Source organism: Rhipicephalus microplus, chromosome 3 (genome assembly GCF_043290135.1).
Source record: "Rhipicephalus microplus isolate Deutch F79 chromosome 3, USDA_Rmic, whole genome shotgun sequence".
Classification (NCBI taxonomy): domain Eukaryota; kingdom Metazoa; phylum Arthropoda; class Arachnida; order Ixodida; family Ixodidae; genus Rhipicephalus; species Rhipicephalus microplus.
In genome coordinates, this window is record NC_134702.1 from 37,202,106 (window position 1) to 37,218,521 (window position 16,416).

At 44.0% G+C, this 16,416-nt stretch overlaps 1 protein-coding gene across 3 annotated transcripts in view; it reads right to left on the reverse strand.

Annotated features, from left to right (window-relative positions):
- Positions 1-16,416, reverse strand: part of LOC119176632 (urease subunit alpha-like) — a 138,929-nt gene that overhangs the window by 73,047 nt on the left and 49,466 nt on the right. For 2 of the 3 annotated variants that reach the window (XM_075889239.1, XM_075889241.1), the window contains 3 exons: positions 6,003-6,069; positions 5,169-5,251; positions 3,685-3,789 (listed from right to left, as the gene is read on the reverse strand). In XM_075889239.1, coding sequence (XP_075745354.1) covers positions 3,685-3,789; positions 5,169-5,251; positions 6,003-6,069 — 255 coding nt within the window. The remainder of the gene's footprint in view (positions 1-3,684; positions 3,790-5,168; positions 5,252-6,002; positions 6,070-16,416) is intronic. The other variant, XM_075889240.1, reaches the window with a different exon arrangement.

Genomic DNA, 16,416 nt, shown 5'->3' on the forward strand with positions numbered 1-16,416 from the left:
CACCCTTCTTCCACACTCGTATCTGCACTTGCGCTCCCACAAAAAAAGCTTTTTATAATCTGTTAATCTTTCCACGTGTGGTTCAACATCTTCTGAAGACGCATGCCTCTTCCTGCATTTGTAAAAGCTGCTGCACAAGTGGCAAGCAAAGCGAACAACGCAACGCAGGACTGCATGTGCTTAAGATATTGATGGCCCATGGAATGACTGGTACAAGACTACAAGTGAGCAAAAGAAAGCCTCAATGAGGTCAAAAGATCAGCTAGTGAGAAACATTCTAGCTTAGGCTTGAGATTCTCACCAGATGAGCATGTGTTTACCTTGAGTAAACAGTTTTTATTGCAATGGACGCTGTATATGTTAGTTACAATCAGCTGCGCATTTCCCAAAAGAGAGCTACACTAGACAACTTGGGAGCTTTGTAAAAAAGCAGTATACTGCATCCATGGATGTTTTCACACCAGAGGTTAACATTTACACACACTGAACACTTACTTAATTGTAGTACTTGTCTTATGAAACTAGAAGAAAAAAGCTTTTGCCAGAGAACACTAAAACCCCCAGTGCAGCGTGCCAGTAGCAGACATGAAGTATAAGGTAAAAAATGACAGAAGTGTATATACCACATTACTGTATAAAATTTTTCAAGTTTTCTTTGTGAGCGCCCGCTCATTCCTGAATGGAATAGCGCACAGTGCCAACTGCAACACTTGGGGCATTAAACTTCAAAGTAGCTCCCTTCCTCATTGTCTAGCATATGATAATGAAAAGCTTTTATGCACTTTGGGCACCATTAGGGTACCTACATGACAGGCAGCATACTATTGTTGCATGCTTGACACATAATATTTTTTTTATGTAATGCATTTGTATTGCACTGTTTTCCACAACTGTCTTGCTGGGCCCCCTACTGTCCAGTTTTCATGAGCCAGAATATAGGCTCTGTCCAGAAGCACGCTTTGCCTGTTTAGTTTTGGCTCATTTTGTTCGCGTGATACATTATCATATGTAAAATACACATCCAAACAAAGCAAACTTGAACACCCTTCTGCCATTCCAAAATACAAGTCGGTATCATTCAGTGCAGCCTATCCTAGCATTATTATTCAGCAGCCAGCTAATGAAGCAATTTGCACTATACTTTAGTATAGCTCAAACTGTGCAAATGGACGATGATGATGATTGCATGGCGTGCACCTATCACGATTGTTAAGATTAACGTGAAATTCAAGGGAAGAAGGCAGCCATGCCATCAGTGTCTGTTCCTAACATTCGCTGCAATGAAACACAGGACTATGACTGCAGATCAAACTAAAACCAAGACAATAATGATTCATAGATTAATGAGCGAGCATTCATTGCTTGAAGGTTTGCAAGCTGGGGACCCATTAGGTTGACTTCAGCTCTGGTCTGCCCTTACACTTAAAGATTATGGCCCGGGGTTCGTAAAGCTAGGATGTCCACGAAGAAAGGAGAGTGATATCCTGTCAACCCAGCCCTCACAGCAGCTAACGGCACATCTGCCCAACTAGTATTTTCACTTTTGTGCTAAATGAGAGGTTGGGTAAGTTTACGAGGCCAGGACAATGAACTTTTACTGCTATGGCACTTACCCTTCAGGTCTAGCCCTAAGAGTTACTGACTATCCACAAATTGATCCACTGTGCTTGCATGACGATAGTCAATTCAAGGGCCCTGAAGTCAGGATGCCGAAGCAAATTAGAGTAATCGTGAAGGCTCTACCCTTGGATCAGATGACACCACTCCAACATTGCCAACCTTGACACATAAGAACTACGGACTCACAAGCATGAAGGAGAAGCGTGACGACTGGTGAGAACATAAAGCTACTCCAACGTATTCAGAAACCACTGCATAGAGCCATTGAAGAAGTCATGAAAGAAAGTGGTCTAGTACTTTCATCCTGACTATGGAAAATCAGTAAGCTCATGGAGTCACACTTATCTTTTTAACAGATGGCACAGGACTTGAATAAAATAGACTACTAAATTTCCACTATACCTCTTAAAAAACTAAAGCACATCATCAAAAGTTGCGAAAATTTTGAATTTCGCATCTGCGGTGCTATGTCAGAAGATGAAGTTCACATGGAAGATTGTTGTATGCAATCACAGAATCAACAAGAAGTTGAGTGACAAGGCCTAAACTAAGATTGATTTACTCGCAGGGCAAGAGAAAATTTTTCGACAGCAACGGAGACAAGACTGTCACTTTAAGGAATATCGTTCCCAATGTAACGCACGATTAAGCAATGTAACTGTAATAACAGGCTCCAAGTATGATGCAATGATACCAGCGGAGTATGAGCTCAAAAAGATTCTAACTAACTTTATCAGTTGTGCCAAAAGTACAGTTTTAGGACCAGAGACATGCATAGCATTTACAATGGCTTCAATAGTCATGATGCACACGAAACATTTTTGTTCCAAGTGTGCTGTCATCGAAGGAAAATAGATAGATAATTGCACTTTGATGACTATATTGACAGCTTACATATGCAGCCAAACACAGTCAAACCACAACATAAAGAATACAGATTTAATGAATTACCAGTTATAACAAATTAAATTAATAGCCTTGCCATAAACATAGTGTTATGGGTAACGAGCTTTTGGATATTACAAAGCCACTTCCACATCAAATTTGACTTCATTACAGAGAGGGTTAGTGCATGAAACTATGACTGGTAAACAAAATAATGCTCCTGTGTCCTTTTACATACCACAATGTGGCCTCACTGGAATGGCATCTCATATTTGTGTCTCATAACTTAGTACTAGTGTATAAAGTGTAATATGACCTAATTAAATCTCCTGAATTTTTTTGCATCTTCATGCAAGTACCTGCTTTTCATGATTTCCACAAACCATCTGAACTTCTCATATATCATACCGTAATACACAATAAGGTTGCTAATAGTCACTCATACCAGATTACACAGCACATACACCTCAAACAAACTGGGTTTTGCAATCCCACTGTTAAACTGTCACGGTAACTGGCACATGCAACTGTTCTATCGTTGTGGTTAATCTTACAGGCCAGCTTAATCTTGTGGACATGAGAGTAAACTAAGCTGGAAATGTTATAAGCAAGCTCCACTGCATAGCTATAAAGATTTCACACTTCCGTCATTACTATAGTGAGAAATGGCAATACACTATTTCACTCACTTAGAGCACACATCTTGGAGCAGTTGCATTCGATTAATTTTTATTATATATGCCTGCACAAAGGTGAGGTTAGGCTCATCTCTTTACAGTTCCCTAAATACAGGTGCATACAATATTGTTACGAATGTGACAGCTTCGTTGAAAATTAGAAATGAGCACTGATAAAAAGACATGGGACTGTTGGGAGCCACCAGCAGTCGGCAATCTTTCACGCCAGTTCTTTCTGTTTCTTACGTGCTCTCGAAGAACTTTTTCCTGGGCAAGTCGGTGTGCAAGTTTGCTGAACATCTCATTTGTGGCATAAAGCTTGGAACATGAAGACGGGGAAACATTGCGTCACGAAGACAGTCTTTTTTCCTTTCTTGTCTTCATGTTCCAAGCTTTCCGCCACAAATAACATCTTCAGTAAACTTTCTTGCTTTCGGTGCGGCAATACAATATGAAGCTGCAGGGGTTACAAATGCGTCTGCAGTTAATAAACGGCCCTTACCTTTCTCTTTTCAAACAGGGACACATCAGGAACAGGGAGAAAGCTTCCTTCCAGAGCACTTTCCAGGTCTCCATTGCGTCGGCAGATTGGAAACTCCAAATACACCTATCAAATGGCCATGAAAAGAACGATTAAAGTAAAGTATGAGCTTTAAGTGGGTCTTCCAGATGAATTTTCGTAAGTAAAGAGAGAAAAATTTTGTTTATTTTTGTCACTTTCATATACAAAAAAATATCTGCCATATCCTGTGATAACAGAGATGGCAGTGACTGCAAGATGAGGCTGTTGCTAATGACACAAACCAAGTTTCAGTTTAGCATTTCATTTTCACTTGCAGAAAAGTTTTCAAGAAAGTGCCAGAAAAAAATAAAACATGTTTGCATGCAACACGTAGCTGAGCGACAGCAAAATCTATAAAAGTGCTCTTGTTAAAGCGAAGGATAAACTTGCTTTGAGCAATGACCTCGAGTAGAGTTTCAAGGTATCAATTACACCATGCGTGAGATAACTGTACAAATTAGGAGAGTGTCCCTTGTGTCATCATTCAACATTTTGCAGAGAAGCAAGGTACCTGCTAGAAATACTGTGGCTGATGAAGAATAAGAATTACAGGTTAGCCCTTTGTAACTGGTGGGAAGTTTGAAGCCATCCACTCGTTAAGCAATTGTCATTGTGTGAAGTTTGATGTTACTTTAAGCTTCTACCACGCTACATTATATCTGTCAACATGATTCCTTGCACGACATAACGCATGTATAGGGTCCTTTTGTGAAGGAGTTTCTAGCACTGGCGTGGCTACATAGAAGGATGCTTTTCTGCTATGCAGAGTACCAGGGTTCTAATCCCTCTCAATCATAGACATTTTCTTATAGTTTACCATAGAACTATGCCCCCAAAATCCGCTTCTAATACTGTTTAAAATGTGCATTAAAGTAGGGCAAAAACATTTTTCCGGAGGAGGAGAGGCACCTCCTTAATTTAGGGGAGAAGGAAGTTCTTTAAAATAGTGATTTTTCGCCATGTATGCCAAGGCTAAAAAAAATTTCGGAGAAGGCATGGGCTTGTTGTGCCACCACCTGTCCATGCCTCTGTCGGGGGCCAATTTCGAAATCCAAATATTCAAATTTTTAGCCCCTTAAAATTTTCAACTGCCAGCAAGGATTTTCAGTCCAGATTTAATTTACCAAAGTAATGAAACAAATTACACAGTGTAAGAGCATAGCCCTTCCCTTACGGTAAGACCTTACTATAGAATGTGCAGCTTACACAACACTTTATCTCGAAAATCACAACTTATGTCTGGGATGAGATTTAATGATCATATATTTACATATAGTATAGCTTACGATGGAATGCTGGTGCATAAAGTGCACTGCTCAGTGTTCAAATAGCAATGTATGAAGCAAAAGTCAAGATACCTTGCACAGAACAGCTACTGACTTTGTTACTGAGACAATTAGTGAAAAATAATAGGTGTTGCTCACAAGCTTTGTGCCATCAGTGAATGTCGCTTCGACAGTCATTTCAGGAATCAGCTCTGGCACACCAGGCAATACTTGATTTCTGCCTGCAAGAGATGGTTTGAAACGATGTAAGAAAGTATTTCATGTAACAGGTAATCACGTACAAGCCATTCCTACTAGTAATCATCAAATAATGAGCTAGTATACTTGCAGCTTCATTATTTAAGGCTTTCAAGATGGTCAAAAGTAAATAAAACAAAAATGTGCTGGTATTCTGATAGAAACAGTAACACACTAAAACATCTGTTGTCCTACAACATCTTGAGTGCAGCACAGCTTAGCCAGTGGTAAATCTTTGCATGTAAAGAACTCTACCACTTGAGAAAATGTGAAATAGGAAAAAAAGGTACTGCCTTTTTGATGCTTGTTCGTTATAACTAGTGGCTAATAACCTCCATAACCTTAACCATGCAGGGTGCTGCTACTTTAAGCAATATTCATTATGGCATATCAAGCAGCTAATAATACTGGATTAAGTTGGGTTTATGTAACTCAGCCAAAATTACTATGCCTTACAGTAAAATTGCAAATGCTCCCGATAACTTTACCTTATAAAATTCTGATCTGATGTCGATGTACTTCCACTCGAAGTTTTGTAGTCAGGATCAATTTACACAGCCCTATGAAAGCATGAGGCATAACTGTATACTTGATGATGTACTGCATATTTGTGCAAATGGTGGTTTTCAAAGCTGGCAAAGTGACAGTGAGTATTCCCTAAGTGCACAGGATCACTAAAACTGACATAGTACATTCAAGAGGATATGTACAATAGGAACAAGACCCTCATTTTACCTAAAAGTTCTCGTCCTTTCTTTGTTGCTTCACATACAGTAAGTCCATCCCTGGCCATCTCTTGTACCTAAAAATAATCAAACCTTACCGTTAAGATCACTTCAATGAATGCTCAATGTGGGAGCATATATGTGAAGTGAAATGAAGCATCAATTTGTGAAAGCTTCTAAAAAAAAACTGTAGACGTAGAAGAGTACTTTTGTGCAACAGTCGCATAGCCCTTTTCAAGAGAACATTTTATTATTGCGATAGGATTTATATGAACACTTTCGGCTGAATTTTGCTGTCGCCGTCATGTCACTGATATAAATATGTATGTATATATTCATAAAAGGCACGAAGAAAAAAATTCAGAAAATTTTAAGGCACCCACCAGAGATTCGAACCAGCAACCCCTCACTTTTCAGCGCACTGCATTAACCAACTTGACCACACCGCTGATACTTCTGCCTCACTAACGTAAATGGACTTAAACATTCTTGAACAAAGCATGTACTTTGTTAGGACAATCCATACATGCTTTCCCTAAACACTGACATGTCCGACGGCGTGATCAAAGGAGGGGTGGGTTCACTGAAGCACATACAGTTGGATTAAAGAGGCATTCCAAAATGTCGCTGGCTCCACTTTCAATCTGAAACAACAGGAAAAATGACTCGCATCATGTCCAGGACCAATGGGGAAGTTGCTGGTCCTGTCATGCATGTGACTTTTGTTCCCATCGAAATGAGCACCACCACTATCAGTTTAGACGGGCAAACTCAACTCACTGCCCCAGATGAGCTCTGGTGATACTTGGGCCATCAAAACATCGTTCGGCTTCGTTGTCGCAGCAGTGTACATCTCACCAGGAACCTTGCGGACTGACGTCATGAACTTCTTGCTGCATGACTTCCGTTTGGTGTGCCTTAAGAATGTGCTGGTGATAGTCACTGGAAACTTCATCGTTAATGTACTTTGACGTAAAAACCAGTGGCTTGTCGCGTTTCTCGATGCCGAACTTGGACTTCGCTTCCTGTTGGACGCCACGCAGTCAACTATTCACAACACCTGCTTAGATATCATGGTCACTGCATTACTGTCAATTCAAGCATAACCCAACTAAAATTGGCCAACGGCCAATAATTGGAAAACAAGTGGACAGTGCTCGTCAACCTCTATCGTCGGCCGACCAATGGTGGCACAAAGTGGGGCCCTGATTGGCAACCGGTGTCGCTTGTTATTAATGGGCTGCAGACGTGCGGCCAGTGGTCGGCAAATGCTGGGGAAATTGTTGGCACCCAATGCCCGGGTGACCAAACGTGGTCCATTGTAGGGCCATGCTTCCCTACCTACCACGCTTGCCCGTTACTATATATGGGCTAGCCACGAGCTAGATTGCAGTAGATTATTTGCACAAGATTACTATATGCGAAGCTGCTCTTTGACTCACGTGTGTAATGCCGTACGTACGTGCATCCGTACGAACACGCCGCAACACGTTCCTCTCGCTACAGGCGTTGGCGCGGTGCCAAGTAGGTCACGCCGCAGCTGCGCGTTTACATCACGCTATCCTCGCACGCTTACCTCGCAGTTGTGCGCTGATGTCACTTCCTCACCCGTAGCGCGCTCGCCACTGCACCCACAGCTGCCAGCTCCTCCGCCCGCTCGCAACACACTTCTCTCTCGCTTCACCCTCTCCACCAACCGCAACGCTCAATCGCAGATTATCTGCGATGAAACTTGCACGAAACCCAACCCGCCTCCCATGTCTTTGCGTTTCAAGCAACTCAAACAAACGTTTACTCGAATACTGAACTTCGCTTCAAACCGCTCTAGCAGCACCCGCGTCGACGCCCGTTTCAACCGGGTCAACGCCGTGCATTCATTAGCATATCGCATTCATTGATGTGGCCTTGTACCGAAACTGACTTTTTGGTTATCTTAATTAACAGTTCGGCCTATAGATAAGCACACAAAAACCACTATACCAAACTCACACTCATACACAAAGCATGTGTTTAGCACATTTGACTAATTTGACACTAAAGTTTTATGATCCGAAAGCACTATATGATTATGAGACACACCTTAGTAGAAAGTGATGAATAACTTCGTCTTTTAGGCATTAATTTGCACGTGCACCTAAATCAATGTACACAGCTGCTTTGTGTAATGAAATTGAAATTTGCTTGATCAACTTGCACCAACTGACATGATGTGCACCTCCGCAATGCAACGTGAGGATGAAATGATGAAAAATAACAATGAAAGGATGGCAGTGTCACAAACGAGCGCTGGAACCAACCTAAAAGTGCGTCTAAACAGAACAGCGCCGGCCGCTCATGCGCCGCGATTCAAGGCGCCAGCAACGGTCGCTTCTCCAGAGCGTACACCACTTCAGCTCCTCCACACACAACGCACGCGCGAAAGCGAACACCGGGCAAAGCCAGCGCAGCAGCCACCGGCGCGCATCTGTCTGCGCAGTAGAACATACTAAAAATCAACGTCCTACTCTGGATTTTTGCGAACACGCAGCGCCACCTGTCGGCGCAGTTTTGAACAGTGTAAAGCCCGAGTCCCGACTCGCTTGCACAGTTTGCTGCGCCACCATCTGCAACTATAGCGTACGAAACAACGATTGAGCTAAATATTAGATGTATTTTAGCATTGAACGCTCAGAAAAATAGCTACGAATTTCTCTCCGCTAGCTGGACGCGTTACCAAACCGCCGTGAAGTGCTTGCTGGTTCACTCGCCTAAACAATGGCGAAAACAAGAGCAGACGCAACAGCTCTGCGCTCTACAACAAAGACTCCGGTCGACGCTACTGTTGCGTGTTCGGAATCGCCACGAACGTAGATGATTCCAGTTTTACTGATTTCCGCAGCTTTGGTAAAGCAGAAGGGCGAGAGCGCTAAATACAGCCGTTGCGAACACGTTCACGTCGTGTTGGGTAAGCAAATACTCGCGTTGTCCACATCCGTTCGCTTGGGTAAGTGTGATAATATAGGTCTTCTGCTATTGTTTCGAGTAGCCTTGACGGAGAATCGTGGCAACTTTGATTATGAAGCTTAACAGACAGGTGACGCCCGGCCGCAAAAAAACATTGCACACGCTGCTACCACCAATAATCTGAAGTTGTCGCCACCACACAGCATTACGCACACTAGGGCTTTGAAGGCTCTAAGTGCCTGCTTTAACTAGGAAATGCAAACACGTGCGTCATACAGGTAAATGGCAAAATGATCGCGACCGCAGTTTTTTTTTCTTTTTTGCCGTTAGTCTCTGGGATTACAGGACCTATCCGGAGGCATCAGTTTTGCCTTTCGTTGTGCATGGCAGTGTGCACGCATGCATCCCCATTTGCAGTATATAGAAACGGTAGACAACTGTCAACAGCTGCATTCGAGCACGACGCGTCTTGAAACACCTAAATGCAAAGCAAGCAAGAAATTGTTGGAGATTGCAACTGCAGAGCTATAATCACCACGGCCGTTCGTGCCGGATAAAGCCAGCTTCGTACCACTGATCGCAAAGATTTTGTGTGTTAGCACTTCACCGCTTTAGCATCATGTGTATGCCCAAGTTTAGTGCTTGCCTCGAACTCAATGTCATGCAATGCCCGCTTGCACTTGAATTGCGAGGTGCAGCACGCCGAAATAAATTAAACATACTTTGCATTCTGCCCGCATTTCGTTTTGATACCCTTCCTACTTCTATGAAGCGAGCTTGGATTGAAGGAAGAAGCTTGCTAAATCCTTGAGTTTCAGGAAAACGTGCCTCAAGACCAACGAAAGAGGACGACCTACGCACGTTCGCTTGCGGATGGCTTCCTGTGCACTACCCAATTATGGCCGACACCGACACGGCGATGGGGGCGCTAGTGCCATGGCGGCGTTTTTCGCAGCGCCGCCTGGGCAGAGTCTGACGTCTACAAGCGGGCGGTAACTGGGAGTCAGGCGGTCGATGAAGACCTGCCAGAAGAGTAATGTAACGGGCCGGCGACGAAGGGAACAGCAATCAGTGCTGGAGTCTCCGTGTTTCCTTGAAGAGAAACATTCGGGACTATATTCAAGAATTTGTGGACAGGCATAATAGGTGAATATTTCAAGACCTTAAGTGTTTGGATGATTTTATAATGCATGAGATTGAATTTGTAGCACAATTGCATGGTTTTACTGTTTCCGTTGTATTGAATATCATCTGATTGATATGTGGGGTTTAACGTCCCAAAACCACCATATGATTATGAGAAACGCCATAGTGGAGGGCTACGGAAATTTCGACCACCTGGGGTTCTTTAACGTGCACCCAAATCTGAGCACACGGGCCTACAACATTTTCGCCTCCATCAGAAATGAAGCCGCCGCAGCCGGGATTGCATATCAGAGTTATATAGCAAATGGGCTAGTAGAATTTGCCTTTGTGTACATGTTTATGTAGGATGTGCATGTGTGTACATGTTTATGTAAGATTGTACTATCTTAAGTATGTGAAAACATATTTTGTTTTGTTGTCAACTCTTGGCTCGGACTCGGTCTTTGGATCACAACCAGCGTTTGCTGGCGCACTAAAGGGGCCTACCTTGATTTGTCCAAGCTCTCTTGGTGCGTTTCGGGAGGAGGTGGGGGGGGGGGGGGGCGATACGCTGGCCCTTGGAATCTGTTCGGCGATTGTCTTTCCAACCACAGGATTAGAGACACAGAGGTAAGGAGAAGGTCAAGACTGTGCTTGTCTGTGTTTATAGTCGTCCCTGTGTCTGCTTTGCGCTGTAAACCTTCGAGTAAGGATGATGTGACTCAGGAGCAGTAGCAGGGTGGAGGCCGAGAAGCATGCAGGGAGTTTAAAAGTATATGAGAATTTTCTTAAATAAATTTAAGGGAGGTCAGTCATAAGGCGTTGGCGCAATATTATACGCACATACATTTTTGTGGACTTGTGACGTCTATCTCCACAATTTACTTGCCACAATTTAATCAGCATTATTTGGCTTTGTTAGGCATCCAAGAATGTTGCTTATGGTGACCCTTTAAGAATTGAACAAGCTAGCTGTTAAAACTCCACTATGAGCGTAGTCAAAATTGTATCCGAAAGAGTTTTTTCGAGTGGGTAAGTGGCCATCGCAAGCCTTCTATCTTGGGCGCAGGCCAACACATTGTGCTTGACCTGTCCAGACAGAACTGCAACAATCGACACAGCACTCTGCGGAGGTTGTTGTTGTTTTTTTCGTTCACACAGAGTTGCACGTGCATGCTATCTCTTAAGTGTTGACTAACACGTGTCAACGTTTTTTGGCACGTGTGTCCAGTTGACCTCAATGCCTTGTCAGCATTGTTCTGTTCGTTCCTGCTTTTTCCAAGACGCACACCCATACTCCGCCATATTGTTTTATGCAGTGACCCATTTTGGAAACTGAAGCAGCGGGGATATCGTAGTAACTACACTGTCGAAGAATCGTCCTCGTTCCTACTTTCAAATATATTTGTTTCTTTCCAACATATAAAAGATGAAAACGCTATTGCGCAATCAGATATTTATATTATAATTGTTGGATTTAAACGACCTAAACCACGATATGATGATGGGCGACACCGCAGTGCGTGGGCTTCAAGAATTTTCGCCTACATCGAAAATGCTGCTGCCGCGGCTAGGATTTCGGCCCGTGACCTCCGGATCAAGAGTCGAGTACCAGAACAACAAAGCCATCATGGCGGGTAGTGCTACTCAGTCTAGGGGCGGAAAGATAGATGGATGCAAAAGGTTTCAAATAATTCTGCAGCGGAATGTAGCTGCGGTTGTTGCAGAGGGGAAAAGCACCAGTTACTGAGACACCACACAGGGCATGCACTAGAACCTCACAAAAGGAAAGTTGCATCCAACATGAAAATGGCCTCGATACACGCGGAAATCTGTTACAAGCATGCATGCGTATCGGTGTGCCAAATAACGGTAATACTACTCGTTATTTACTTCATTAAAATAGATAGTTAATTATACTCCTTACTTGATATATCGAGGTTTGACTGTTAGTTACGCTTAATAATAGCCACACATTTAATAAGACTTACTAATAATGCAATATCAGTATGGAGCGCACCAATGATGGCGACAATGTAAACAAACAGTACAGCACTTCAGTGTGCTGTCCTGTTTTAGGTGCACTTCAGGCTAATACAGTAGAGTATCGTTAAGTGGAACCTGTGGGGGCAGGAAAATGAGTCCCATCAAAAAGGATTCCATTTGCTTAGAGAGATGAAATGTGGAGCAGAATCGAAGAACGAAACCGATCGTATTAGAGGCAGTTCTCTTAGAGCAGCAATACTATGTAAGAGACTTCTGTTTATTGAAAGTCTACTGTATTTCGTTATTTCATTGTGACAATTTACCAAGCAGTTCAACTGGCCCAAGTGCTTGCTCCTTTCAGAAATGCCTGCTATGTGTGAGCACTTGCAGCCTTGCACCGCTGGCTTGCTAGAAAGGCTCTTTGTCTTTTAAAGAAAGAAGAAAGAAAGCCTGATGCAACTCACTGAATAAGCTGGATGTTTACGCACAAAGTGCAACTCTTTCCGCGCTTTCGTCTCTGCAATTCTTCAGACCAATTATCATCTAAGTTGATGACAGCTCCAAGCTGCAGCATTCGACAAAACAGCGTGATTCAGCGCCACAATCCACAAACTTCAGCACAGTGCTAAGCAAAAGCATAGAAGAAGTGCCTCGGTGATGCTAGATATTGTAGCCATCTTTGTTTATCTGAGGAGGAGCACTTCCGGCTTAAGAAGCGTTTTATAAAGTTAAACATTCTAAATTACTAATAGGCCTTTTGCAAAACCATTGTATTTGCCGTCAGAATTTCATGTAACATTACATACATGCACATGTAAGCGATACGTGTATACATGTATGCAATGTTACATATATACAGAGTTGTTCCCGTCTCATAGTGCATACATAGGTACTATAGCTCTGGAATAGACTTGAGCGCAAATGTACAACGCAGAATAAGAGAGGAAGGACTCTACAAGCGCTCATACCAACCGCTTTTTTCCGGAAAACACACGAGAACATGACGTTGTTCGGCACACCACAGGCGCACCTAAGCACACGTCCAGCAAGAACAATTAAAAGGAGAAAGATGAAAAAAAAAATGATTCTTGCTGAATGTGTGCGCAGGCGCACCTGTGTTGTAGCGAACTTTATATTCCAATGTGTTTTCCGAATAAAACCAGTTGGCAGTGAGTCCTCTCTTCAGTCGTCCTCTTTTTTTGTTGTTGTTGTTGTTGTTGTTGTACATTTGCGAATCTGATTTGATTGATATGTGGGGTTTAGCGTCCTAAAACCACCACATTATTATGAGAAACGCCATAGTGGAGCGCTCAGAAAATTTCGATCACCTGGGGTTCTTTAACGTGCACCCAAATCTGAGCACACAGGCCTACAACATTTCCGCCTCCATCGGAAATGCAGCCGCCGCAGCCGGGATTCGATCCCGCGACCTGCGGGTCAGCAGCCGAGTACCTTAGCCACTAGACCACCGCGGCGGGGCTTACATTTGCGAATCTATTCAAGAATGAACCAACGCGCTAAACAAGACATTTTATTAAGGTACTAGTTCTCCTTGCATATTTTAACTGACGCAGTGATACATCACGTAAAAGTGATCGCAGCGACAAATATGATATCTTTGTTTCGTGTACAGTAACACTTTTGCAAAAATCAAAAGACTAACTCAAAGTTCTGCTTCTTGTTTTTCTTTTTCTCTTTCATATGCGACAAATGTAGTACAAAAGATTCACTACTTGTGTTCCGTTATCAGTGCACCGCGCTAGTACGCGCCTGACGCTTATCCTTTCAGCACAGAAAGTGGATCCTCCCAATTTTTATTCGAGTCCCCAACTGCGTTTGTGTGCAATCTTCAGCATCAAGTAACACACTGCCTACATCAGTGGTTCTCACATGGGTCCTGCAAAATATACTCTCAAATAAAAAAATTTTTATAGGGCACATTTTGACCCGTTGAGAAATTTAGTGTGCTTCGCGGCATAAGACTTTTGCATTGCAGCAGAGCTGGCCTATGTTCTCCTTTCTCCAAGAGATGGCTGTAAAATTTTCGTAGCAGTTTTCTATGACATATGCGTGTGAGCATGCCTTTTCCACACCTAGCATAGATCGAATTGACGTGCCACTATAGTTTGACCACTTTTTTTGCCAGGTAGAATTGAAAGACTCCTATTTTTCTTTCTTTTCTTTTTTACGTCCTCACTGCACGACTCTTTCCCGTAATGCGTCTTCTTCTTAAGTGCCCCGTTCGCAAGAAGTACACAGATAGCGGGACACATGTGACAACAAGCATCGCGACAAGCGCTACAAGAGGCAACAGACGTTCCCGGCGTCTGGAGAGCACGACGTAACCGACATTGTACGCAATTGTAGTCGTTTACTGTGCACACATCGCCGAGTACACAATGCGGGGAGATTCTCGCGTGGCTCGGACCTCTCGGTGAGCGAGCACCAGTCGAGTGGTTGGTTGGCCCGCCCACAATTTCTTTTTACGCTTGAGCCGCCGTCCCCTCGCGGTTCACGTCCTGTACCGCGGAAGCGCACCCCCCTGCCGTTCCCCCTATCTACTCTCAGGCCAGGGCCGCGCTATCTCTACCAGGGCTCTGCTCAATCGTGCGAATAGCAACGGCCGCGGTCGGCGGCGAGGCAATGGAAAAAAAGCGAGCACAAGTTCAACGCCCTGCGTCGCCACCGTGTATGTTGTTTTCTGCGCGTTCTACGACTCGACCTTGAAGATTCATCGTACGCGGGCGTCATGTTCCACAGCGGGAGAACGGGAAGGACAAGTTCTGTACGGGGGGGGGGGGGGGGGGGTAAACAACAAGAGGGAAGGCAGGGAGGTTAACCAGGCACATGCCCGGTATGCTACCCTACGCTGGGGGAATAGGAAGGGGGCATAAAGATGAGAGAGAGAGGAAAGAGAAAGAGAGCGAGAAAAAAAAGGAGGATTGTCAGCCAATCGGCTGGCGCGTATGCAGCGGTGGCACTACACAAAGTTAAAGGTGGTCACATAGGCCTGTAGTCCTCAAAAAGCACAAGACAGCTTTGACTGCTTTTTGAGCCGACGAAAGGCGATGACGGTGTTCCAGTAGCATCTGCACAGAGAGTGGCCGATCGTCTAATTGTCGCAATGCGTCCGAAAGCTTCTGTCTTTCAGAGGCAAATCAAGGGCAATGGCATATCAGATGGTCGATGTCTTCTAGTTCAGTACGGGGCGATAAAAACATTTAGGCGTAAGCACGTTCGCAGACGAGCGCCCCCCCCCCCCCCCCCTGTTATCACCAGTATTATAAGTCACGCTGTATTTCAACGAGTAAACAACTCGCCCAAAGTCAAGGTATACTATTGGTACAAACTGGATCTGACCTGGCCGCGCAAACCGCACGAAACCAGTGGTCAGTGAGAACAAATGAGTGTTTAGCTATGAAACGTAGCCGACGAAGGCAGAGAATCGGGTTGGACGATGAAGCTCGTAGAAACAAAACGGAGACATGTCGCGCAAGACAGGGTAAGGTTGAGACAGCTTCACCGTAAAGAAGAAAAACAAGAAAAAGAAGAAGAAGAAGAAGACAAAAGAATGGTTCCTCGCTTCGTCCTTTGTGTTTTCTCTGCGCTCCCAGTTCGCTGAACGAAGAAAATGAATTACCAACTGGCCCACATTTTGATCCTTTTACAAAAGAATGCGACACGTGTATATGTTCCACCAAGTCCACAAGCTTCTTTTCTCCCACCCCGCTGCCCCAAATCTGCGCCTATAATTACCCGCTGAGCCGCCAAGTTTCCTCCTCCACGAAGATCGCATTTCAACCGCTTAAAGTATGTATGATGCACCAACAAGGCCGACAATCTATACTCTTGTCCAGGTCTTGGCAGGAAAGGAGTCTAGCAGACCGACGTTTTCCCATGTAAACGAATTAACACTCCTGAGAGAAAAAGCTTATACCCAAGAGCTCTTACGTCACGTTATTCATGAAACATGCTGCAAAGAACAGTATATATCGACGGTTTTAAGAGGACACCACAATGTAAACGAGAGAAAAAGGCCGTCTACTGTTCCGTACATGGAAGTGGTCAACATGCAATCATGGCCACTTCCCATCAAATGAACCACGTCTATAGGGCTCCAAAGTTTCAAGGCCACTCTGCGGGCGGCTAGATCTTTCGCCACAGCTCGCTCCAGCCAGCCTAGCACACAGAACCTTACGTAAGGAAAGTGGACACCTATCACTGTCAATATCTGAAGCTTTGAAGCGCGCGGCACCGAGGACAAGTCCGATAATCTTGTGACACTGTGTGCGCACGCATGCTGCGAGTGTCAGCATCTATTGTCGTGTCTAGCAGGACATGGCCTTGTAATATAATAACCGTAAACATGT